Consider the following 25,235-nt stretch of genomic DNA (forward strand, 5'->3'; position numbering starts at 1 on the left):
AGGGACAAAACTATTCTTGGACCAGGTACAATTGTCCAAATATCAACAAAAAAGAAATTAACCACTGGTACAATTTCTATCCCTTTAAAATCTTGAAAGAAAACAAAAAAAAAAAAAAAACCATTTTATGAAATCGTTCTAATTTCAAAAACTAGACCTCTAAATTAATATTTATTACTGATATAGTATCACTGCACCCACACCTACGCTTCACGCCGAAGAGGCCCATAGTAGACCTGTTACTCTTCATCACTCTTGTTAGATCGAAGTACTACCGGCCACCTAGTATTTGTTTTAATGGATCCGTTTGGATACAGCTTATTGTTACTGAAAGTTATTGAAAATTGATTGTTACTAAAAACACTGTAGCAAAATAATTTTTAAATATATGAATAGTACCGTAGGACCTACTTTTAATATTTTTTAATATGTGAACAGTGATTGAACAGTGTCACACTGTTCATGCACAGTAAAAATTGTCTCCCACTGCCGTCAAATCCGGGCAAAAAAAAAAAAGAGGGGAGAAAACGCAACTCACAAAACGCGCTGCAGGTATCAGTGCTATCTAAACCAAGGCAATGTTTCTTCTCTTACTCTCTATGAACTCTTTTTTTGTCTTTGTAAATTCTATTCTACGTTATCCAACTTTTCTAATGAGTAAAGGGTAAAGGTAAGTGTTTTGGTATTAGTTAAGTTTCAGTACGCTTTTCATTATAAGGAGTAAAGTTAAATAGTTCAATTGGTAACGGGACATCAGACATGGTTAGCAATCTCAAGTCTCAAAATCATTTACATCAGTCAAGTTAAAAAGTAAATTTATAAAATTATTATAATAATTTTATAAATTTACAATAATACTATTTACTTTGCATTGCTATATATTAAGAAACAACTCTTTTATGTATTTTCATTTGTTGATATTTTGTTAATACCAAATAAATGGTAGTTTAGATTTTCATTTTTTTAAAAAAATATTGGTTCATACTTTCACCCCTTAGTAGAATTCTTGGCTTTATTTATATTTATATTTATGAAGTGATAATTATGCCAAAGATTTACCATAATTAAAAATATATCTTAAACCAAAAGCATCCATAATTTTTCTCTATTATAATTTAGGGACTAACTATGTCATCCATGATGTAATCCAGGGACATGGTCCCCCAAGAATCCAACTTGTTATTTTTTAAGGGCAAATCCAACTTATCTCCTTGTCGGTGCATGTGGCGCACAAAAACCTATTACTACAGTATCGCTCTTTTCTCGTCCCCATTCTCAATCGGACGGTCATCATAAAATAGTCCGTTTAATCACCATAGATCCCACACCCTCACTAACAAACCCACAAATCTACGTGGCCAGTGTTGGTAGAAAAGGCACAGAGCTACTTTACAGTGAAATTAACGCACTAATTATTACTACTAATGGGGGCTTCACCAACCAACCAATAGTTAATAGCCACGTGGCTTCGAGCGGCTTCCACCGGAGTGCCTACTTGATTAATTAAAGTTGATTCTCAAAAAAAGAAAGGGAAAGACTTGACTAATTAAAGTTGGTTAAGCTTAAGTCGTCTTTGTTTAATACTCCTAATTTTAATCAGTGTCTTTTGGGAGAAATTTTGGGACGAGAGGAATAATTAATTTAATTTAAATCAATAGAGGTCGGTTGTATTTAATTTGGCAACAGCTGTCTCAGAACGGATCTTCTGTGCGCAACACGTTTCCAAATGGCTCATCAAGTTTCTCTTTCCTCGCTCTCTCTCTCTCCTCCTCCTTCAACTTCTGCTGCTGCTTCTTCTTCTTCTTCTTCTTCGCATTGTTCACAACGACGAAGAATCTTTCTCTCTACGCTCAGATTCGAAGCTGCATCGTCTTTGTCAGCTTCTACTCCGAATTCGAAGGCGAAGGTCGTGGTGACCAGAGAGCGTGGAAAGAATGGCAAGCTCATCAAAGCTCTGGTATGTCATTCCTCACTCTCTCTCTCTCTCCGCCACTGTTATCTTCTTGAGATTTTTTTTTTGTTGCATTCCGGTTGGATTTCTAGGGTTTCAGAACGCATGATTTTGGTGCTTCTGTAGCTTTTTCTTTAATTTGCTAGTTTTAGTTTCATTCACTTTGTTGTATCTTCAATTTATTTGAATTTCTTTGTTGTAGTTGAGTTTGGCATGAGGATTTGGTGTTTGATTTAATAGTAAATATTTCTACGGCTTGTGCATTATCTGCATGTACCATTGAGAGTAGACTGATGTTACATTCCAAAAAAGCCAAAATCTAATCATTTTGAAGTTTGAACAGTTTTAGAAACCTCCATTTGGTTCACTTAATTTCTACAAGAAAAAAATATTTTTGTGTAGGCTGAATTTTTTTTATATGAATCAATGGTTTGAAGAGAAAATATTTTCTTATATTTTCTATTGGTGTAGGATGAAAAAGAAAAAGTGTTGCTAACACATAGTGATACTAGTTGTTTTTGACACCGTTCCAATTAGACAAAAATGAACATATTATATTATTTATGTTTTTGCCTTTGGTTTTGTAAAATGAAGTGGCTGGTAAGTAGATTGGATACGATTTGCATAAAACTAGACTATCTTGAAGCATTTTTGTTTTGTTTTGTTTTTTTAAGTTATTATTATCAATATTTTGATCAAATGTGTGATAATTTCACAATTTGTAAATAATGAAGTAAGTGGGAATTCCTTGTGTTTGTGCTTAGTGTCATATAGTTTGTTTTTGTTCACAACTGGTCCCAAGCCTGAAAAAAGGCCCCCCCTCCAAAATTTTCTGTCCCAAAAACAAGCAAAAAGAAGGAAATACCTGATTTTCTTGATCTTGCATCTAATCTTCTCTTGCTTTAGCACAAAAGAATGGCGGATACTGCAGTTTATCACCTATATATAGTTTCATTGAGACCACAACTATTGCTTCTGCAGCTAATCTTTTTATCTGTTGCTGCTACACATTCGCAACCACTGATCTTGTGCATTCATTGCTGCCACCCATTGCAATTTACAACCTGTTTAGTTTTATGATTTTATCTCACTTGCCACTTCTTTCAATGCCATTGCTCTACAATACAATTTACAACCTGTTTAGTTTTATGATTTTATCTCACTTGCCACTTCTTTCAATGCCATTGCTCTACAATGTTCACTATATCCACCGTCACTGCGTGCAAATCTTTTCTTTCAATTACTAAAAGCTATTCCTTTTTTTTATCCATAAAATAGTTTCAGCTATATGGTAATAAATATTTTGCACTACTGTTAATTTTATTAAAACCAATATGGTGCTGCACGCCTGCACCGTTGTTAGTTTTACTCGCATATTGTGTTTCCTGTGTTCTTTGCAAAATAGTACATCCATTTATTATTATTATTAATATTTTTTTTGTGTATCGTGCTTACTCAGCTGTGTCCAGGGGACACATAGCTGTCTGTTCACCACCAAAAATATATATTAGGTACCACAACTTGATTGAGTGATGAATTGTGAGGGTCTAGTTAAAGCGGTGAGTTTACAAATTCATCAATAGATAAGTTGTGAATTTAATTGTGGTTTTAGCATTATTGGGAAGGTCTAGTTAATAGATGCTTTTAGGACATTAATTTGTTAATAGATTATTTTAGAAAAGTTTTAATGTTATTTTTATGATAACTATCAAAATTTGTCAAAATTTTAATTATTATTATTATTTTTTCTTTAAATTTTTTTTTTAAAAATAGTTTATAAATCAATACTCTTAGAGCACTCGTTATTAACTTTCCTCATATTGGAATGGGTATTATATATTTATATTACTATAATGGATCCTTAAAACGAATGCTTTAGGTCAATTGTTAATAAACTATATTATGAAAATTTTGACACTACTTTTATGAAAAATATAAAAAATGGTTAAAAAAAATTAATTACTTTTTTCATTTTCCATAAAAAGTGTATATATATATATATATAACATAGAAATTATATTTTATCATAATCTAAGTATATATGTGTGTGAAGCTCATTTATGGGGATGTGAACTCCAACTCTTATCTCCTACACTCCACAAGCACTTATATTCAGGGATGGGGTTATTCTTGGACTAGAGGGGCAGTAGCCCCCCTAGATTTTTGAAAAATGTCAAAGTTATTTGTATCTTCATAAGATTTCAAAGTTTGGGCCTAAGAAATTATTCTCCCCCCACCCCAAGAAAAACATAATTAGTGGCCCTTAACATAGTCCAAACAACGACAACAGCAACAAATTTTTTTTGTCCAAATATCAACAAAAAAGAAATTAACCACTGGTACAATTTCTGTCCTATTAAAATCTTGAAAAAAAAAAAAACTATTTTATGAAATATTTCTAATTTCTAAAACTAAACCTCTAAATTAATAGTTATCATTGATATTGAATCATTGCATCCACACCTCCACTTCACTCCAGAGAGGCCCATAGAAGACTTGCTACTCCTCATCACTCTTGTTAACTCTTGTTAGATTGATCTACCATTGGCCGCCTAGTATTTGTTTCAATGTTTCTTCTCTCACTCTCTATGAACTCTTTTTTGTCTCTGTAAAGTCTATTTTACTTTATCCAACTTTTCTAACGAGCAAAAACTAAAGGTGAGTGTTTTGGTAGTAGTTAAGTTTCAGTACACTTTTCTTTATAAGAAGTAAAATTAAATAGTTTTGTGTGCACCCGTACTTCGGTTAATGGGCTAACTGTTTTGTTGGGCTCATAATTTACTTCTTGTAGTGGGTGTATTAATATCCTACAATGGGAAGCTTCTACGACGAAAGTCTATACCTAGTATATAGTTGCCTACCTTCTTCTCGAGGTGGTTTTCTCTCGGTTTCTCTCTCTCTCCCTCTCTCACTCTCTGGTTCTTTATCTTCCATTGTTTAACCCCTTCCTCTCCTATTCTCTTTCTATTTATAGCCTTCCTTAGTGGGCTAGTAATGATTTCTTTTAAGGATTTTTCATGCAGGTGGAGCCCTTTAGGATTATTTTTGACAAAAATGGTCCCCACTTTGGAAACAGGTGTGTCAGTTTTTGGGACTTGCAACAGACGCTGGATGTTGCTTGGTGGTGATATCCCCCAAGGCATTATTGAGATACCCCATAGTAGGCCTCGAGCAATGTCAGACCCTGAGGACTAAATAGTCCATGGCCCAATCTGCCAAGCATCATAGGTAGGGCCTGCTGGGGAACTATTATCTGACCTATGGCCTATGGGCCCTCCAATGATGGGCCGATAACAATACCATAGCCCCCTCTTGATTCCTTCCCACTTCTTGGGGATGGAATCAAGGATCCTTATTAAATCACCAGTCACTTATTGGGTATATTAATTGTCACTCATTAATTACAGACAAGACAACCTGTGTTTTTGACATGCAAGGCAACAGGCTGTCAAATCAGATGGTCATCATTACCTAACAGTTTGCGTATCGAGGCCATGCGTGTAACAGTTGCAAAAAGAGGGATTAATGCCCCCGCCTAAAGCTCATTTAATGCCTCCCTGATTCACCACCCTACAAATTGAAGCCTTCTCCTTCACTGATCATTTCTTATTTTTCTCCTCTCTCTCAGCATTCATAGTTTTCGAGCACCATCCTCCTCCCGGAGATCATCTTTCTTAGCGTACCTACTGTAAGTTCCTTACTTTCTATCTTGTCTTTTAAGTTCTCCCCATATTTCCTGATATAGAAGATGGGTTTTGCACACCTTCTTAAGATTGAGGTTGCTTTAGCCACCTTTAGACCTAGATTTAATGTCCCTCTAGACGTAGATATAGAATATTGCCACGAGGGTAGTATAGAAAATGATGGGCGTCCTCATGTAGTATTTTTTCCTTTAATGAAGGGGAGAGGGGGGCGGGGGGGGGGGGTTAGATTTCTAGTGGGTCCCTTATTACTTAGGACACTTAGGTTCTATGGCCTTTGCCCCAACCAACTTCCACTTAATTTCTATAGAGTGGTGAGTTGTGTGAGTCGGCTCAACAATTTGTACGGTCTACGCCTCGACCACTATAACATCAATTTTTGTACAATATGTGTGGTAATAAGAGGTCGGGCTATTACCTTAAAGTTCGAGACAACATGGTTGACTAATATCTGTCTCCCGACTCCAACAGGAATTTGACTGGAGAGTACGTGAAGGTCAGCACTAATTGGCTTGCCGCAAACTAACTCACCTCGGGAGATTGGTTGATACACTTTTTTTTTTTTTTTTTTTGGCGCGGGAGATGTTATTGCTCGGCATTGCTTCTTTCTTCTCCCCTCCCCCCCTTTTTTAAATAGTTATGTTCCCTTTTGTCCATGCAGTAACAAAGTGTTCAAGCTAGATATCAACGTTGTACATTCTTGGGAACTAAATTTTGTGCTGTGCTCCGAGATCTTCGTGCACTACAATGGTTAGCTAAGGGCGTCCCACCTCATTCTTGAGTGTACCCCCTCATACACAAGTTACCAAGATCTCGGGCAAGCACTCATTGTTGATAGCCCGCTACTTTCCTACCTCGACGTTTGTCTTCGTTGTTTTCTCCTGAGAGGATTGACACTCGGCGAGGCTTGAAGGCTCGGTCCTTAACAAATAAGAAAGGGGTCTTTACTTCTTGTTAAGGATAGCTTAGCGGACCAAGTATTTCACGGTCGAGCTGAACACATCCTTGTTGAGGAGCCGGCTGCAGCTGTTCCCATTCCTGTTGCTAATCCCATTCTTGTTGAAGAGACAGAGTCCAATAAGTCTGATACTGAGATGGTGGTTCAGAAGAAAATGATTGCCGACCACTTTTTGCCTGGGGGACGGTCGGTCTCCCAACAATAACCTCCTCCTCTTGCTCCCCGTGGAAGCAAAAGGCCACAGGATACTTCTGAATCTACCGAGCACCCCACTGATGCGGAATCAAGCCCCTCTCCAATCCCGACTGTCGTACCATTGGTTATCCGGGAGACACCCTCTGACCCAAGGCCCACTGAGCTAGTAGGCTCTAATATAGCTTCCTTCTCTGCACCCCTTTCTCCTGGCTAGCAGAGTGTTTTCATGTTGGGTGACTGCCTTTTTCCCACGAACTCCTACATCCAAAACTGGGCTAGTAGGCAGGGTGGTCGAATTATTGACAACCTCAAGCAGGCACTTTTGTTGCCCGACGACATGCAATACTTCGTCGAGGGCAGTGCTGAAGCTATCTCCGTTAAGCTAAAATGGCATACTATTGCAGTAAACTTCAATTTCTGCCATTTTCTTTACTTACATCTTATATCCATATCTACTTTTAACTTGGCTTTTCTCTCCCTTTGTTTCAATTGTTTTGTCAGGCTGCTCAAATGACCCACATGTTGGAAGGACAGCTCAAAGGCGCCGTGGAAGAGGCTAAGAAGGAGAGGGCTCTCAAGGAGGTATCGAGGCCGCTCTGCGGGACCAAATCACAGCATTAGCTGCTACCAAAGGGAGAGCTACGGAAGCCAAGAGGTCTTGTGATGCTGAGGTGAGGCTTGCTCAGGTTGAAAGTGTCATCTCAGCTAGGGATATGGAGGTGGCTGATCTGAAGGTTGCCATGGTGCAAAGTGAAGACAAATTCTACAATATGGGATTTGCTGATGCCAAGAACTCCAGTGAGCCCATCATGCTTGAATCTCAGCACTATGGGTTTAGAGAGGGGTGGATGGCTGCTGTAAATGCTCTAGGTCTCCTCGAAGACTCTCCTTTTAGAGACCCTGATCAGATACCTTACCCTAAGCCCCTGCAACTTTCTTCTGTCTAAGATCCCACTCAGAATAAAGAGGAAGATAGCCTTAGTATGAGGCAGTTAGTCGGAGAAATTGATTCCTATACCGAGGTGATCGAACTTGACATTCTGAGCAATCCTACTATCGCGGAAGGTCAAATGCCACAATCCACCCTGTCGAATCCCAATCCTCAGATGGTCACGTGCGTACCTCCCAATCCTTCTGAGCATGCTCTGAACCCCGAAGCCTAAGACTTATTATTATGTATATTTTTTATTTTTTATTTTTTCCTTTCATCATCAAGGTTTGGTGCTTAAATGTTTAAATTAAGCTTGACTCTTTTAAGGTTTTGATAGATACAATGGGAATGGATATATTTATTTTTAATTAATCCAAATTGCTTTACCTTTCGTTTCTTTTTTTGTATAATTATTCCTTTGTCAATCCTAACTCTCATCGGATGAACCTTCTCATACTTTAAAGCAATTCTAATCTTATGTATTTACTGTGTATGTCTTCCCTCGAGATCCATTTGGATTTGAAATAGGGTAGATCGAGAATGAGGCTTCAGTTTTTAATCCATTCATCGACTCTTGCTTTTCAGGGAGAGCTGAGCTTGGAATTTTGTCCTTAGAAATTCTTTTAATAAGGTTTCCATTTCTTCAGTGATCAGGGCCAAACCGAGGCTAGGTTTCTCTCATTAGAAATTTTTTAATAAGATTTCCACCTAGTCAGTGATCGGGGTCAGACCAAGATTATGTTTCTGTCTTTAGAAAATTGTTAATAAGGTTTCTTTCTAGTCGGTGACTGGGGTCAGGCTGGGGCTAGGTTTCTGTCCTTATAAACTTTTGATATAATTTTTTAAATAAAAAGCGCTTACCATACTTTGCAAATATACATTACCATTAATATAAAGATAGTTAAGTACATCACTCTTCAAAGTTTAACATATTCAATGGTAATATCTTTTTAAGTTCTGCACATTCCATGGTTGGGGAAGTGGTCTCTCTTCCAAATCTTCCAAGTAGTATGTCCTTACTCTAGCAATTGCAGTAACTCTGTACGACTCCTCCCAGTTCGAAGCCAGCTTCCCAGCGTTTAGTTCCCTAGCACTTCCCAATGCCCTATACAACACTAAGTCCCCAACACTAAATTCCCTCAATTTTACCCCTTTATAATACCTTTGAGCCATCTTTTGTTGATAGTTCACTAACCGAATAGTTGCCATCTCTTGGTGTTCTTCCAGTAGATCCAACTATTTTGTCATTAACTCATCATTGGCGACTGGAAAAAAGTCTGAGACTCTTATAATGGACAAGCTTATCTCCATTGGTATGACTACATCGACTCCATAGGTCAGGGAATAAAGGGTTTCACCAGTTGATCTTCGCGGCGTCATTCAGTAAGCCCATAGCACATTTGGCAATTCCTCGGTCCACCTGCCCTTTGCTCCCTCCAACCTCTTCTTTAACTCGCTCACGATTGCCCTGTTTGTCGCCTTGGCCTGGCTATTACTTTGCGGATATGCTAGGGTCAAATACCTGTTCTTAATCCCAAGATCACTGCAATACTTACGGAAAGCCTTACTATCAAACTGCAACTCGTTATCCAATACTAGAGATTTTGGTACTCCAAACCTCGTCACTATGTTCTTCTATACAAACTTCTTGACATCTATATCTTGAATACTTGCCAATGCTTCAGCCTCAACCCACTTGATAAAGTATTTAACAACCACCTGAACAAACCTTCTGTTTCCGGTTGCTCGGGGAAATGGCCCAATGATGTCTAGTCCCCATTGCGCAAAGGGCCATGGACTACTAATTGGATTTAAATTCCCTCCTGGTTGATGTATGACTGGGGTATGCTTTTGGCATTGCTCACATCTTCTCACATATTCAGCAGCGTCCCTTTGTATCTTCGGCCACCAGAATCCCTAGGTCATCGCTTGGTAAGCCAGCGAATGGCCCCCAACATGGCTGCCGCATACTCCCTCGTGTAATTCAGTCAAAAGGTCATTAACTTTGGAGGGGTGGAGGCGCAACAGATAGGGACCCCTGAATGATCTTCTATACAACCTTTGGTCTTGAGACAACCAGAATCATGCAGCAACTCTACGTACCCTTTTAGCTTCTTTACTTTCACTCAGTAGCCGATCTTCAGCTAGAAATTCTATGACCAGGTCCATCCAACTTGATCTGAATACCGTAACTACCGATACCCCCACTTGAGGGTCAATGCTAGGCTTGCATACTACCACTATCATAACCGACCGAGGAATTTCACTATCTAAGGATGAGGCCAATGTTGCTAATAAGTCGGCATGCCTATTTTGTCCTTGGGTGATTTGGATTACCTTTGTCTTTTGAAACTTACTCATCGTCTAACCTACAACCTCAAATATTCGACCATTCGAGAATCCTTGGCTTCAAAACTTCCATTAACTTGACTCACCACTAGCTGAGAATCCGAATAGATCTCTAAATCAGCCACCTTTAGCTTCTGTGCGGCTCTAAGTCTTGCGAGAAGTGCCTTATACTCGGCTTCATTATTCAATGTTCAGAAACCTTACCTTAAAGACTGTTCTAGCTTTACTCCCTCTGGTGACATGATTACGATGCCAATTCCCACCCCTCGAGCATTGGATGTGCCGTTAAAGAACACCTTCCTCGGTTGGGTAACAACATTATAGATCCCACCAAGGCCCCCTTCTATGGGAGTGAATTCTGTGATGAAATCGGAGAGCACCTGTCCCTTGACCAAGCTTCTGGGCTTGTACCGGATATCGAATGACCCGAGTCTAGTACCCTATTTCGCTATCCTTCCTATAAAGTCAGATCTTTTAAGTAGAGAATGTAGGGGATATTCGGTTAATACATACATAGTACGTGCTTGGAAATAGTGAGGCAACTTCCTGGTGGCATTGCCCAACCCCAATGTGAGTTTCTCCAAAGGCAAATACCTGGTTTCTATATCGACCAGTGTTTTATTGATATAATAGATCAACCTCTGTGCTCCCTCTTGATTCTTCAGCAATACGGCACTTACAACATGCTTGGACATTGCAAGATACATATATAAATCCTCCCCTGGATGTGGGCAAGACAATATCAGTGGGTTGACCAAATACTTTTTTAGGTTCTGGGAAGGCCTCCTTACATTCCTCCGTCCATTGGAACCCTTTCCATTTCTTCAGCAACTGATAAAAGGGTAGGCATTTGTCTGCCAATTTTGACATGAAACGGTTTAATGAAGCTATCATCCCTGTCAACTTTTGTACGTCTTTTGGGTTGCTCGGTGGCTTGAGTCGCTTAATAGCGCTTATCTGGTCGGGATTCACTTCTATTCCTTGGTGCGTAATCATATACCTTAGAAACTTTCTGGCCCTCAAACCGAAGGCACATTTGTTAGTGTTAAGATGTAGCCTGTGCTGTTTGAGTATTTCAAATACCTTCATCAAGTCTTCTATGTGTCTTCGGTTTTCCCGACTCTTTATAACCATGTCGTCTATATACACTTCCACTGCACTCCCAATCTTATCTCTGAACATCCTTATTATCATCCTTTGATAAGTAGCCCCAACATTCTTAAGGCCAAAGGGCATCACTGTGTAGTGGTAATTGCCCTCAGGAGTTATGAAGGACGTCTTCTTCTAATCCTCGGCTGTTAGCGCAATCTAATGATAGTCTTAAAAAGCATCCAACAAGCTCATCCTTGAGTGTCCACACGTTGCATCTACTAACTGATCAATTTTAGGGACAGGAAAGGGATCCTTAGGGCATGCTCAATTGAGATCGGTAAAGTCTACACAAACCTGCCACTTGCCGTTCTTCTTCTTGATCACCACAGTGTTCGACAACCATTTCGGGAAAAAGACCTCCCGAATTGCCCCAGCTTGCTTTAGTTTTTCTACCTCTTCTTTCACGACTTCAACATGTTGCTTAGCCGACCTTCTCGACTTCTGTTTCTTGGGTGGAAATGATGGGTCCACATTTAACTTATGAGTAATGAATTTTGGGTCGACCTCGGGGACATCTTATGGGTTCTAGGCAAAAATATCCAAATTCTGAACCAAGGTTAACAATAGAGTTATCCAATCTTCCTGCCTCATGCTTGCACCTATTTGGAAATTTCTATTCTCATATGGAAGTATACTTACCTTAACCATATCCTCGGCATTGTCAGCCCTTCTATCCTCTGCGGGCTACTGTAATTGCTATGATAGGTCCTGTTTGGCCGACTCTTTCTGCTTAATCTCCCGATCGACAGCCGCTACCAAACATTGCCTTGCCATCTGTTGATCTCCTCTTACCACAGCAATCCCCTGTTCGATATAGAACTTCGCCTTCACATGCAAGGTAGATGGTATAGCTCCCATAGCGTGGATCCAGGGTCAACCGAGAATCGCAGTGTACTGGGAGAAGGAATTCACCATAATAAAGTTTACCATTACCTCTCTTCCTTCAGTATTAACGAGCAAGGAGATTTATCTGTTAGGGATCACCATCCTACCATCAAATCCTATTAAGGGGGTGTCATATTTAGATAAGTTCTCCGTTTTTAACCCTAACCCCTTGTATAGGTTGGGGTACATCACTTCGACCCTACTTCCTTGATCTACTGACACTCTCTTCACTACAAAGCCACCAATTCATGTAGTGACTATGAGAGCGTCGTTGTGCAGCTGGGTTGTCCCTTCCAAATCCTCATCTCTGAACCCAATTAGCCCCTAATTCAACCTTGGTTTCTTCCTGGGCTGAGTGTCACCCTCAGGATTCTCCATTGAGAAAATAAGGGAACACGCTCCCACCACTGGGGGTTATCGAAGTTATACATGTGGCTTCAATTGGTACAAATAAGATAAGAGGTGTCCCTTATGAAAGGGCTCTTCCAGAATCTTATGAAAGGGCTTTTTAAATGCGATGTTGATCTCCCCGGTTCGAATGTTAGGCTCTTGAATTCTCACTTCCCTCCTTGGCCTCGATTGAAAGCCCCTAGGTCGTGGATCCTTTACATGCTACCAATCATCCTCCAGCCTTTTATATTCTTCAATTCGCCTCATTAGTTGATGCATAATCTTGGGGGGCCTCATGGTTAGCAAATCTCTTAGCTCTGAATCTTGTCGAAGTCCTAATTTAAAGGTGCTGGCAGCCACCTTCTCATTGCCTCTCCTAATTTCATTATACAATTCCTAATATTTGTTGGCATAACTCAGAAGAGTTTCTCTAACCTCCATTTTCATGGATAGTAGTGCGTCAACAGGTTGGGGCACTCGACTACAAGTCATAAATCGATCCCTGAACTCCTAAATTAACTCGCCAAAATTGTGAATTGACCCCTTCCTTAACCCATTAAACCATCTCAAAGCCGTAGGTTCGAGACTGGAAGGAAATACCTTGGATATAAGTGTGTCATTCTGACTATACAATGACATCATTTGGATGTAATGGCTGACGTGTTCAACGGGGTCAACCTTACCATCATATGAAATGAATGGTGGTCAATTAAAACACCTTGGCATTTAAGCATGCTCAATCTCGTCAGAAAATGGTGACCGAGCCGCTCTTTATAAAGCCCAACTCATTGCATCCATCGCCGCACTGTAATGCCCATGTCAGTTAGGGGAATTTGACAATTAATCAGCAAACTCATAAGATCTCACCCTTGATCGGTGGGAATCACTCTGGTGGTAAAACTCCCCCTGACTCTTCTCGGTGTTGCTGGAATCTTCGAGGGATTCACCACGATTCCTTCTTTGACACCTACCCTGCACTTCCAGTTTCAAATCTTTGACTTGTTTACACAAGCGCTCTAATTCCTGATCCCTTCTATCATATTGCTCATGCTCAGGAATGTAGGACACTGATCGATACAACTGTGAGATCCTTCTCTCGAGTCCGGCCGCTCCTCGTGCTCTTTGTACTTGTAGTCCTGATCCTTTTTTTAGCTCTTCTTTTGCCAACTCAAGCCCCGAGATGAACCCCCTGACCAGCTATTTGTAAAACTTGTCGAACACTAGTTGACCATGCTCAAAGGTAGCTAATTTTGCCTGGAACTACAGCAAAGTAGGAGATCACCATAAACGGTGCCAATTGTGCGTGCCTGTACTTTGGTTAATGGGCTAACTCTTTTGTTGGGCTCACAATTTACTTGTTGTAGTGGGTGTATAGATATCCTACAATGGGAAGCTCCTAAGACAAAAGTCTATACCTAGCATACAATTGCCTACCTTTTTCCTGAGGTGGTTTGCTCTCGGTTTCTCTCTCTTCCTCTCTAACTCTCTGGTTCTTTACCTTCCATTGTCTAACCCCTTCCTCTCCTATTCTCTTCTTATTTATAGCCTTCCTTAGTGGGCTAGTAATGATTACTTTTGAGGATTTTTTGAGCAGGTGAAGCCCTTTAGGATTATTCCCTAACAAAAAGGGCCCCACTTTAGAAACAGGTGTGTCAGTTTTTGGGACTTGCAACAGACGTCGGATGTTGCTCGACGGTGATATTCCCCAAGGCATTACCGAGATGCCCTAGACTGGGCCCCGAGCAACGTCAGACCCCAAGGACTAAATAGTCCACAACCCAATCCACCGATCATTATGGGTTGGACCCACTAGGGAACTATTATTCGACATACGGCCCATGGGCACTCCAATGATGGGCCAACAACCGTACAAGCTGAATTGGTAATGGGTCATGGTTAGCAATGTCAAGTCTCAAAATCACCAAAATCTCTCACATTAGTCAAGTTAAAAGTAAATTTACAAAGTTACTATAATAACTATGTAAATTTACGCTAATACTATTCATTTTGCATAAAGTTTTTTATTTATTATTTCTTTACGTATTCCAATGATGAAGGAAGAGACAAGCTAAAAATGTGTAAATTTGCAAAATTACTATAACAATTATGTAAATTTACACCAATACTGTTTACTTTGTATTACAATATATTAAGAAACAACTCTTTTATGTATTTTCATTTGTTGATATTTTGTTAATACCAAATAAATGGTAGTTTAGATTTTCATTTTAAAAAAAAATTTGGTTTATACATACATCCCCTCAATAGAATTTTTGGTTTCGTCTCTAGAGTGATTATCATGCCAAAAGTGCGCGATGATTAAAAACATATCTTAAACCAATCCATTAGAGCATCTTTAATTTTTCTCGAATTAAGCTGGTGCCACAATTTGTACCACAACTCGTTCATCTGGCGAGTTGTGGTTGGTGAAAGGGGTGTGAGCAAGTTATGGTTAATAGAGGAGTGTTCCTACCAACCACAACTCGACACATGAACGAGTTGTGACACAAATTGTGACACTAATAATGTTGCTCATTTTTCTCTATTATAATTTAGGGACTAACTATGTCATCCATGATGTAATCCAGGGACATGGTCCGCCAAGAATCCAACTTGTTATTTTTTAAGAGCAAATCTAACTTATCTCCTTGTCGGTGCATGTGGCGCAGAAAAACCTATTACTACAGTATCGCTCTTTTCTCGTCCCCATTCTCAATCGGACGGTCATCATAAAATAGTCCGTTTAATCACCATAGATCCCACACCCTCACAAACAAACCCACAAATCTACGTGGCCAGTGTTGGTAGAAAAGGCACAGAGCTACTTTACAGTGAAATTAACGCACTCATTATTACTACTAATGGGGGCGTCACCAACCAACCAATAGTTAATAGCCACGTGGCTTCGAGCGGCTTCCACCGGAGTACCTACTTGATTAATTAAAGTTGATTCTCAAAAAAGAAAGGAAAAGACTTGACTAATTAAAGTTGGTTAAGCTTAAGTCGTCTTTGTTTAATACTCCTAATTTTAATCAGTGTCTTTTGGGAGATATTTGGGGACGAGAGGAATAATTAATTTAATTTAAATCAATAGAGGTCGGTTGTATTTAATTTGGCAACAGGTGTCTCAGAACGGATCTTCTGTGCGCAACACGTTTCCAAATGGCTCATCAAGTTTCTCTTTCCTCGCTCTCTCTCTCTCCTCCTCCTTCAACTTCTGCTGCTGCTTCTTCTTCTTCTTCTTCGCATTGTTCACAACGTCGAAGAATCTTTCTCTCTACGCTCAGATTCGAAGCTGCATCGTCTTTGTCAGCTTCTACTCCGAATTCGAAGGCGAAGGTCGTCGTGACCAGAGAGCGTGGAAAGAATGGCAAGCTCATCAAAGCTCTGGTATGTCATTCCTCACTCTCTCTCTCTCTCCGCCACTGTTATCTTCTTGAGATTTTTTTTTTGTTGCATTCCGGTTGGATTTCTAGGGTTTCAGAACGCATGATTTTGGTGCTTCTGTAGCTTTTTCTTTAATCTGCTAGTTTTAGTTTCATTCACTTTGTTGTATCTTCAATTTATTTGAATTTCTTTGTTGTAGTTGAGTTTGGCATGAGGATTTGGTGTTTGATCTAATAGTAAATATTTCTACGGCTTGTGCATTATCTGCATGTACCATTGAGAGTAGACTGATGTTACATTCCAAAAAAGCCAAAATCTAATCATTTTGAACAGTATTAAAAAGCTACATTTGGTTCACTTTCTACAAGGAAAAAAAAAAATTGTGTGTAGGCTGAAATTTTTTTTTATATGAATAAATAGTTTGAAGAGAAAATATGTTCTTTTATTTTCTCTTTGGTGTAGGATGAAGAAAAAAAATGGTGTTAAGTGTTAACACATGGTGATGCTAGTTGTTTTTGTCATAGTTCCAATTATACAAAAATAAACATATTAAATTATTTGTGTTTTTGCCATTGGTTTTGTAAAATGAAGTGGCTGGTAAGTAGATTGGATATGATTTGCATAAAACTAGACTATCATGAAGCATTTAAAAAAAAAAAGGATTATTATTATCAATAGTTTGATGATGCGTCTATTCAAATGTATGATAATTTCACAATTTGTCAACAATGAAGTAAGTGGGAATTCCTTGTGTTTGTGCGTAGTGTCATATATTTTGTTTTTGTTCACAACCGATCCCAAGCCCCAAAAAAGGAAAAATTCATTCACTCTATTATCAATGCAACAACACCCCCCATTTTTCTGCCTCAAAAACAAGCAAAAAAAAGGAAAAACCCGATTTTCTTGATCTTGCATCTATACTTCTCTTGCTTTAGCACAAAAGAATGGCACATGCTGCAGTTTATCACCTATATATGGTTTCATTGAGACCACAACTATTGCTTCTGCAGCTAATTTTTTTATCTGTTGCTGCCACACATTTGCAACCACTGATTTTGTGCATCCATCGCTGCCACCTATTCACAACCATTGCAATTTACAACCTGTTTAGATTTATCTCCCTTGCCACTTCTTTCAATGCCATTTCTCTACAATGTTCACTATATCCACCGTCACAGCATGCAAATCTTTTCTTTCAATTACTAAAAGCTATTCCATTTTTTATACATAACATAGTTTCAGCTATATGGTAATAAATATTTTGCACTACTGTTAATTTTATTAAAACCAGTATGGTGCTGCACCGTTGCTAGTTTTACTCGCATATTGTGTTTGCTGTGTTCTTTGCAAAATATTACATCCATTTATTATTATTATTTTTTTGTGCATCGTGCTTACTCAGCTGTGTCCAGTGGACACAAAGCTGTCTGTCCACCACCAAAAAAATATATTACAGTGGGATTCTTTTTGAATGGGTGGTCAAATACAGTTTGGAATTAAGATGAAATTTCTAATGTTGAGTACAGGCCAAACATGGGATCAACTGTCTGGAGCTTCCCCTCATTCAGCATACACAGGGACCTGATCTAGATAGGCTTTCTTCTGTATTAAATGGTAAGATCACAAGCTCTGTGTTTTAGCTTGTTGGTGGTATGGACCCACTTTCTTTAATGCAAGTGCCAATGATGTCATTCTACCACTGATCACGGTTAGGTTATCTCTAATGTGGCAGCATGTATGAGTAGCTAGAATCAAACCACATGACATATTCCTTGTCAGTTGGAATGCTGTGTTTGTGCGGATTATATGCCAAGCTATGGGTTGGCAAGCCTGGATTAATTTGGACTGATAAATATGAGATGAATCTTTAAAGAGATATAGTTAGGATAGGTCTTGGATCTGGTGTATGTCCAGGGTCCCGATTACCTTAGTTATGACTTATTTATTCTTTGCCTGAAATTGAACTTGCTTTTTATTTTTGTTTTCTAGTTTTCTTTTATTATGATTTTGGACAGTTGTGTGGCTTTTTACAACTGGTTATTCTCATGCCTCTTAAAATTCTTGCCCCTACCCAGTATGACGCCTAATTGCATATATTTTATGTCATTCAAGAATGATTGGTTAGTGGTGCTTGCCTGACATGTTACAAATGAGATTTATTTTTCACATTATTTCTTCTTTTCTGTTTATGGCAGCAGGCACTACATTTGACTGGATAGTCATAACTTCCCCTGAGGCGGGTTCAGTCTTTTTGGAGGCATGGAAGTAAGGTTTAGAACTTGTTAACTATACTCTGGCCCACTTAGTAAAATTATTTTTTTTTCCTGCAAATTTTCTCGAAGATGTGACCTGAATTTTTGTTTGTGCTTCAATGGTGTGTCCTGTCTTCTTGAGCTGCATCTCAACCTTCATTTTAGGATATGTATATTATATTTTTCAATTGAAATGTTCTATACCTTGTTATGAATTGATTGGCTTTTTGACATAATGCTTAGGCTGTGTGGAAAATTGTTTATTCCCTAGGATGCTGGATGCAATTCAGCATATCATAAGATATGGTGCCTTAAAGAGATCTTAAATTAAATACTGGTTTCCTTTTCTTTTCTTCTTTTCATACTTGACGAAAATGGTAAACTTGACCTCTATTTAAAACCTTAGGGCTGCTGGGACCCCAAATGTTAAGGTAGGTGTTGTGGGAGCTGGTACGGCGAGCGTTTTTGAGGAAGTAATGCAGTCCTCAAAGCAATCACTCAGCGTTGCCTTTGCTCCCTCTAAAGGTACTCATTAATGTATTTATGTGCAGGCTTGCACTTAGATTTAAACTTGCATTTTGCTACCTGTTATTGGGACACATGATAATCTATATGATGAGACTGGGGGTATTATCATACATGAATCTTGATAATCAGCATGAATTAGACTCTTGACAATCCAACATTTTTTTAGTTGCTTTGCTAAAAGCTAAAAAATTGAGTGAATATGTTAGAACAGTCTTGTGTTGATGAGAATGTTAGATTTCTGGATTGCAGAAATTTAGTTTATTATATTGAGGAGACATTTAGTTGGGTTTGCTTTCCTGCATTTAGGGTTGATTATTGACTCCATTTATACATGCGAACACAGACATGCATACATGCACAGATACTTATATGCATACGTGTGTGTGTGTGTGTGTGTGTATTGTTTGTTTTGGAGCAATTTGGTGCGTTTCTTTTGAGTATGTATCATTCATTGCTACCATGGTTTATTGTTTATAGTATTTTGTTCAATGGATAATCCATTCTTCTGAAAAATTACTATTATTTGATTCGGTTAAGCACCATAATGTGAAATTTTTGTGAATTGTCTCACTCCAGCGACAGGTAAGGTTCTAGCTTCTGAGCTTCCAAAGAATGGGCAAAAATGCAGAGTCCTATATCCTGCTTCTGCAAAAGCTAGCAGTGAGATTGGTATGTGATATGCTTCTTGTTATATGTTTCTTTTGGCCTTTTCATTACTGAGAATGTTATTTTTTTGATATTTTATGAGAATGAGAATGGTGTTGTGCATTGCAAAATCAGTCTGATTGGCTTGGTGCACTAATACAAGTAAAGTTTTAGGGTAGATGAGAAGTAGTATGTGATCATGCAGTTGTTGACTCAAACTAGTAGCTAGAGTTGGCTTATAATAACCACTTTAAAAAGTGGCCAGCTGTGGATTTTTTTAATTAACAATACACAGAAATAGGAAACCAAAATTAACTAGCAGTTTCAAAACCTGCAGAATACTCCTATCAAGACATAAAAAATGTTAAGGAATTTGATAAGAGGGATTTTGGGGACACTTCATTAAATGAGCTTCACTTTGACCAAGCAAAGTGCTTAGATCTTGAGGCTTTGTGCTTTGAGTTTTAATCCGCATTTAACAATACTGCTATGATAACGATGTATTTCTTTGTGGGTAAATTACAAATTACCTTCCTATGGTACGGGTTAGTTACAAATTACTTTTGTGTGGTGAGGGGTAGCCCAAGCTTAATAGTTTATAGTCTCAATGTTTTATAATTTAGCAGTTAGTATCATACTTATAGTTGATTTTCTTTGTTTTTATATTTAAAAAAGGTTGTGCAAAATCTTAAACAACAATTATGGTGTATGTGTTACAGAGGAAGGATTGTCTAATCGTGGATTCGAGGTCACAAGGCTAAATACATATACGACGGTAAAGTATTTAGTATTGCTGGTATGGTTGTGGGTTTCTTGTATAACGAACATAATGCCACATTTGATTTGCTCTATGCATACATTGAAACTTTTATTGACATATTGCTTACTAAAAACAAAAAGAGAACTTTTCTTGACATTTAATATGAATCATAAGATTACTGACATGTGTCTTATTATGAGCTTAATGCTGTTGATTTCCTATTAAGGACTGTCCCGTGATCAATTTTTAATTTTTATGTGATTCTTAGAATGTATGTTCACTGCAAATTCTAATCTGCCAAATTTGCTTCCAAGGATTTTTCATTGTGGGGCCTATATATTTTGTTGATTTTCTGACATGCACTTGTCATATTAAACTTTGCTGATTGGAATTCATTTTTGCTTCTGATATCTGCTTATCCATCTCAGTGGGATTTTTTATGGATAATCATTCATTGTGATGTTCTCTTAGATTCAACATTTAATTTGATCACATGCCTCATGTTCACACCTCACCATCACAAAGAATTGGAAGGTTCCCCTCTTTCTGGGAATTCTGTTGACAGGCCTGAATTTATGAGTTCTGAGCTGGTTAAATAAAATTAGGCTATAAATATTTCGCTCTTTTTCCCTGTGGAAACTACACAATTGTTGTGAATTCCGTTATTTACAATGACATCATGTTTACCAGCTGTGGTTCTCTTCTTGTGGTTTTTTGGGAAGTCATAGATCCCTTGAATCAATGGATTTTAGTGCCCTATAATTTAAAGAGTTATTTAACATTTCTCCCAACTCAAGAGTGACAATGTTGCGGTAAAAATGAATTAATTGGTTGTCTGTGTTCAATCTTGATTCTAGAATCTTCAAAGAAGTGGGTGTTTCTCCGGCCTCTAAAATAACTGCCTTATTCTTTTCTTGTGATATGTGGAAGCGTAATCTATTATAAGTTGCTGTTTATGTACATGGGTACTAATTCAAGTTGGTGATTTATACTTGTCCAAAAAAAATAAAAAAATTCAAGCTGGTGATTTATAATAAGCCAATTGTGTTAATTGTGTAAATAAGCCCCTGATTTGAAATGATTTCTTCTAGGTACCAGTCCATGATGTTGACCAAATGCTTTTACAGCAGGCACTTTCTACTCCTGTTGTTGCAGCTGCTTCGCCTTCTGCAGTTCGGTGTGTAATTGGTGCTTTTTATTTTTATGCAACATTTAGTTAGTTTCCCCAGAGTTACAGAGTGGAGTGACATGTACTTGACCGTTTCATAAACTGCCTATACGCAGTTTAAGTCAACTTTATGGTTACACCCCTTATGATGAGGGTCAATAAAACACCTATATTTCTTTTTGTTCTTTGGGCTACCTAGATTGACCAGGGGGTTTTTGATAAGGAAGTTTTAGTCCATGTACTTAGTTCATAAATCTCCATTGCAACAGTGCCTGGATCAAACTTATTTCAGATGCAAAGTGGTGGAATAATTCAGTTGCCTGTATTGGTGAGACAACTGCTTTGGCTGCGAAAAGATTAGGCCTGCAAAATGTGTACTACCCAGCACAACCTGGTGTTGAAGGGTATGTTCACTTTCCTTACATATTTTGTTGGAGATTTTACCTTATGCCAGTATCTCTTTGATATAAGTTATTGATTACAAACCTTTTGTGCTATGGTTGTTACTGAATGCAATTGACTGATCAAAAAAATCGGAGAAAATTTATGCCACTGACCTAAAATTTACTAACTACTGTTTCCTTTAATTGTAATTGGGCTGTTAGCTCCACATTTTTTATTAGCCTAGTATAATCAAATAATAATTATTTGTAAAATATTGAGAATGAATTTAATGTAATATGTGATGAATTACGATAAGATATAAAGTGGCTTGTGCAAGAAAACTAGCTTTGAATTGTTGAGGATGGTAGTCAGATGTTTTGGTTTCTGTTAAATGAAAGAGACTCGCAATTTAAAATTTTTAACCATTTCCAGGAGATTACACATACTGTTGTTTGATGCAGTTTCAAACTGTACAACTTTTTTTAAACTTCACTTTTTTCTAAGTACATGTAAAAAAAACCTCCATTTTCAAAAACTGAAAAATATGACCAAATGGGCCCGATAGTAGTTTCTTCCAATTTTGAAATACAACCTAGGAAGTTATTACATGCAAAAACTATGGTAAATCCTAGGAAGCATGGATACTCCATTTTTTCTTAGGTACCCGTATTCGATATGTATCATACCAAATTCCTTTAGGATACCTCTGCATGCATGTCCTAGCCTTTTATTTTTTGATAAAAAGTGACGATGCGTCTAGGATATGCCCATGATACTGCTCGGATACAGTGGCAACCCAACCCCCTGAGATAGCCCTAACTTGTAAGGATTTTTATTTATATTTTCTATATATTGGTTTTAATGTGGAACACTTATCTATTTACTCTTTTGGATCTTGGTTTGTATTCTAGACATCATTTAATGGCCTTGGAATCACTTTATTTTTCATTATTACTTTTAAATTGATATATACTTAATAATATATGAAAAATGAATGCTTAACAATATATAAAAAGTATAAATAAAAATATATTTAATAAGTAATTAATTCATGTAACCCTACTGTATCGTATCATAATTTTTCCAGAATTTTCATATAGTTATATCCCATATTGTACTGTATCCGTACCCGTGCTTCATAGGGTAAATCATGAGATTGAACTTGATATAGTTGGCACATTTATTTATAGTATTTGATAAATAGATTCGTGTAAACATACATGATCATTTCTAGGTCATTTTATCTAGGTAACTTTTTCTTTTCCCGTGTTTTTGATCATAAGTGTCATTTTTCTCTTCTTTTTTTTTTTCCTTGCCTCCCAAAAAATAATGAGTTGTTTCTCTATAGCTTTCCCCAGGATGCAAGCAGACAAAGAGGCAACATGTTCAGGATTATGTCAGCGCCTCATAGACACAAATATTGCAGCTTCTGTGCAAACTAGCTGCAAAACAGAGATTAATCTTTCGCAAGCAGCTTAAGGGAATGGTATACGACTCTTGGACACCCTCACGAGACCATAATAAATAGGCAAACATTTCTTCTGAGGTTAATCAAGAGAATATCCAGATATTCTGACAAAGAAAGCTGTCCATTTTCACATCAAACCTGACATCAGCTATGTTGACAATGAATTTGTCTTGCTGCTACTTCATGAACACTGATTACTCGTAAAATTTTTATTAGGTATGAAGTTGTGACTATTGTTTTTGTTCATTTAATAGGATGTGTCACACCTTTGTACATTACATTTTTATAGTGGAAGCTCAATTTATAAGAAAAGCTTTTACGCCTTAGCTATTATGCTTCATACTGTGACTCACCTTACTTTGCTGTCCAGACCTTCCCAAATGACATATGTTAATCCCTCTTAATTTTTCCAAAATTCAGTGAGATTTAGATTAGGGTTCCTCTTGAATGTCAATTTTGTTTCCATAGATGGCTTGTCTGTCTTGGGAGGCTTTGGCGCTGGTTGGAGAATTCTTTTAGCTCATCTCTCATTTGGTTTCGAGAGCCTCCCCCTCCCCCTCCCCCGTCCTTTACTTGTCTTTTGAAAGCCGTCATCCTGGATTTTCAGGAATTTTCTCCATGAAGGATACCAGAATTGTCTAGTTTATATTCCCGCCTTGGAAGCTCAGACTGGTAAATAATTGTTGCCATTTCTTGCTATATGTAAGGACAAAAGAATCTTGGTTTGATACAATGATACCTTTGGGTTAAATTCCATATCCTTCAGCTACTAAGAATCTGGTGGTGGAAGAAGGTCATATGCTCATGAGTCTCTGAGTTTCTTTCCAATCAGAAAGAAAATATTCTGTGCTTCAAAAGTGAAGGGTTTGGAGTCTGCCTTTAGCATAGGTAGGGATCATTGGACAAATATACAGTTGATCTTCTGTACTTTTGATAAAGTATTGTCTAATTGTTTGGTAATCCTTATTTAGTGGGAGTCTTGGGGTTGGGGGGAAGGGGGGGGGGGGGGGTTGATCGNAGCTGTTAGTTGTTTTTTTTTTTTTTTTTTTTGTGGAAGGGGTGTTAAGTTAGGATGTGTAATGGTTCTTGAACCCATGGTCTCATCCTTGACGTCTTTACAAGGGGAGAAGGTGCCCTTAGAGCTAGAACTCATTTGAGACTTCAATGAGTTTTGTGCAGTTCATAACTGGTTTTTTTGAGTTCACTGTCAATTTGTGATTGTTCTAGTACATCAATTGACTTGTCACCTCCTAAATTTTGGCAGGTGGGTTGGTAGCATCCTTGAAGCCTGGGAAGCACATGATCATTTCTAGGTCATTTTATCTAGGTAACTTTTTCTTTTCCCGTGTTTTTGATCATAAGTGTCATTTTCTCTTCTTTTTTTTTTCCTTGCCTCCCAAAAAATAATGAGTTGTTTCTCTATAGCTTTCCCCAGGATGCAAGCAGACAAAGAGGCAACATGTTCAGGATTATGTCAGCGCCTCATAGACACAAATATTGCAGCTTCTGTGCAAACTAGCTGCAAAACAGAGATTAATCTTTCGCAAGCAGCTTAAGGGAATGGTATACGACTCTTGGACACCCTCACGAGACCATAATAAATAGGCAAACATTTCTTCTGAGGTTAATCAAGAGAATATCCAGATATTCTGACAAAGAAAGCTGTCCATTTTCACATCAAACCTGACATCAGCTATGTTGAGGAAGGGGGGTGGGGGGTGGGGGATCGATAAGTAATGAGTGGTTTTATTAAATAAAAAGGCCGTATTGGGTATTGCAGAATGATTGGAATACAGAAAAAACTTTATTTGTTCAAGTATTCTACTGATGAGAAAGTGGTATAGGTCCATCTTCAGACATGGGAGTGCCTGTTGAATGAAAGTAGTTGTAGCATGAGTATTGAGTTTGTTGGAAATTGAGAGTGCATCTCATGTGGGTCAGCTAATTTTGATAGATTCGAGCAATTGGGGTTATTACATTATGGCGTGAGTAGCCAGAGTAGAAGATGTAATGGAGATGTAGATATGTGTTATTCAGGTTCTGAGAATTTGATGATATATCTTGGTAGTTTTTCCCTTTTAGAGTGAGGGTAAATGAGTTTTGGTGTTGCAATTTAAGGCTTGTTTTGGCA

General features: G+C 38.1%; 1 protein-coding gene and 1 long non-coding RNA gene across 6 annotated transcripts; both read left to right on the forward strand.

The window, feature by feature from the left end:
- Positions 1–1,601: 1,601 nt before the first annotated feature.
- Positions 1,602–24,800, forward strand: LOC112033135 (uroporphyrinogen-III synthase, chloroplastic). 5 transcript variants are annotated; one of them, XM_065763409.1, is made up of 11 exons: positions 1,602–1,957; positions 15,635–15,902; positions 17,426–17,513; positions 18,098–18,164; positions 18,558–18,676; positions 19,256–19,348; positions 20,044–20,120; positions 21,176–21,261; positions 21,522–21,656; positions 24,369–24,431; positions 24,540–24,800. In XM_065763409.1, exons 1-10 carry the CDS (start codon positions 1,935–1,937, stop codon positions 24,415–24,417), a joined length of 1,005 nt encoding a protein of 334 aa, XP_065619481.1. In that variant the 5' UTR covers positions 1,602–1,934; the 3' UTR covers positions 24,418–24,431; positions 24,540–24,800. The 5 variants fall into 5 exon arrangements, with proteins under 5 accessions (XP_065619481.1, XP_065619480.1, XP_065619484.1 ...); XM_065763408.1 differs by having other exon boundaries at positions 1,603–1,957; positions 18,095–18,164; XM_065763411.1 differs by having other exon boundaries at positions 1,605–1,957; positions 20,044–20,099.
- LOC136063267 (uncharacterized) lies at positions 22,855–23,416 on the forward strand. The gene is made up of 2 exons (XR_010624962.1): positions 22,855–22,884; positions 22,995–23,416. It is a non-coding gene; the product is annotated as an uncharacterized LOC136063267 (long non-coding RNA).
- Positions 24,801–25,235: the final 435 nt, after the last annotated feature.

This window comes from Quercus suber, unplaced genomic scaffold (assembly GCF_002906115.3).
Source record: "Quercus suber isolate HL8 unplaced genomic scaffold, Cork oak 2.0 scaffold_506, whole genome shotgun sequence".
Lineage (NCBI taxonomy): Eukaryota > Viridiplantae > Streptophyta > Magnoliopsida > Fagales > Fagaceae > Quercus > Quercus suber.

What these genes read in the sequence shown, in the direction of transcription:
- LOC112033135 (XM_065763408.1), top strand. Translation starts at nt 1,935, where the DNA reads ATGGCAAGCTCATCAAAGCTCTG. An exon ending in GCAAGCTCATCAAAGCTCTG is followed by an intron (nt 1,958 to 15,634) that starts GTATGTCATTCC and finishes ATTTGGCAACAG; the next exon opens with GTGTCTCAGAACGGATCTTC. An exon ending in GCTTCGCCTTCTGCAGTTCG is followed by an intron (nt 21,262 to 21,521) that starts GTGTGTAATTGG and finishes CCATTGCAACAG; the next exon opens with TGCCTGGATCAAACTTATTT.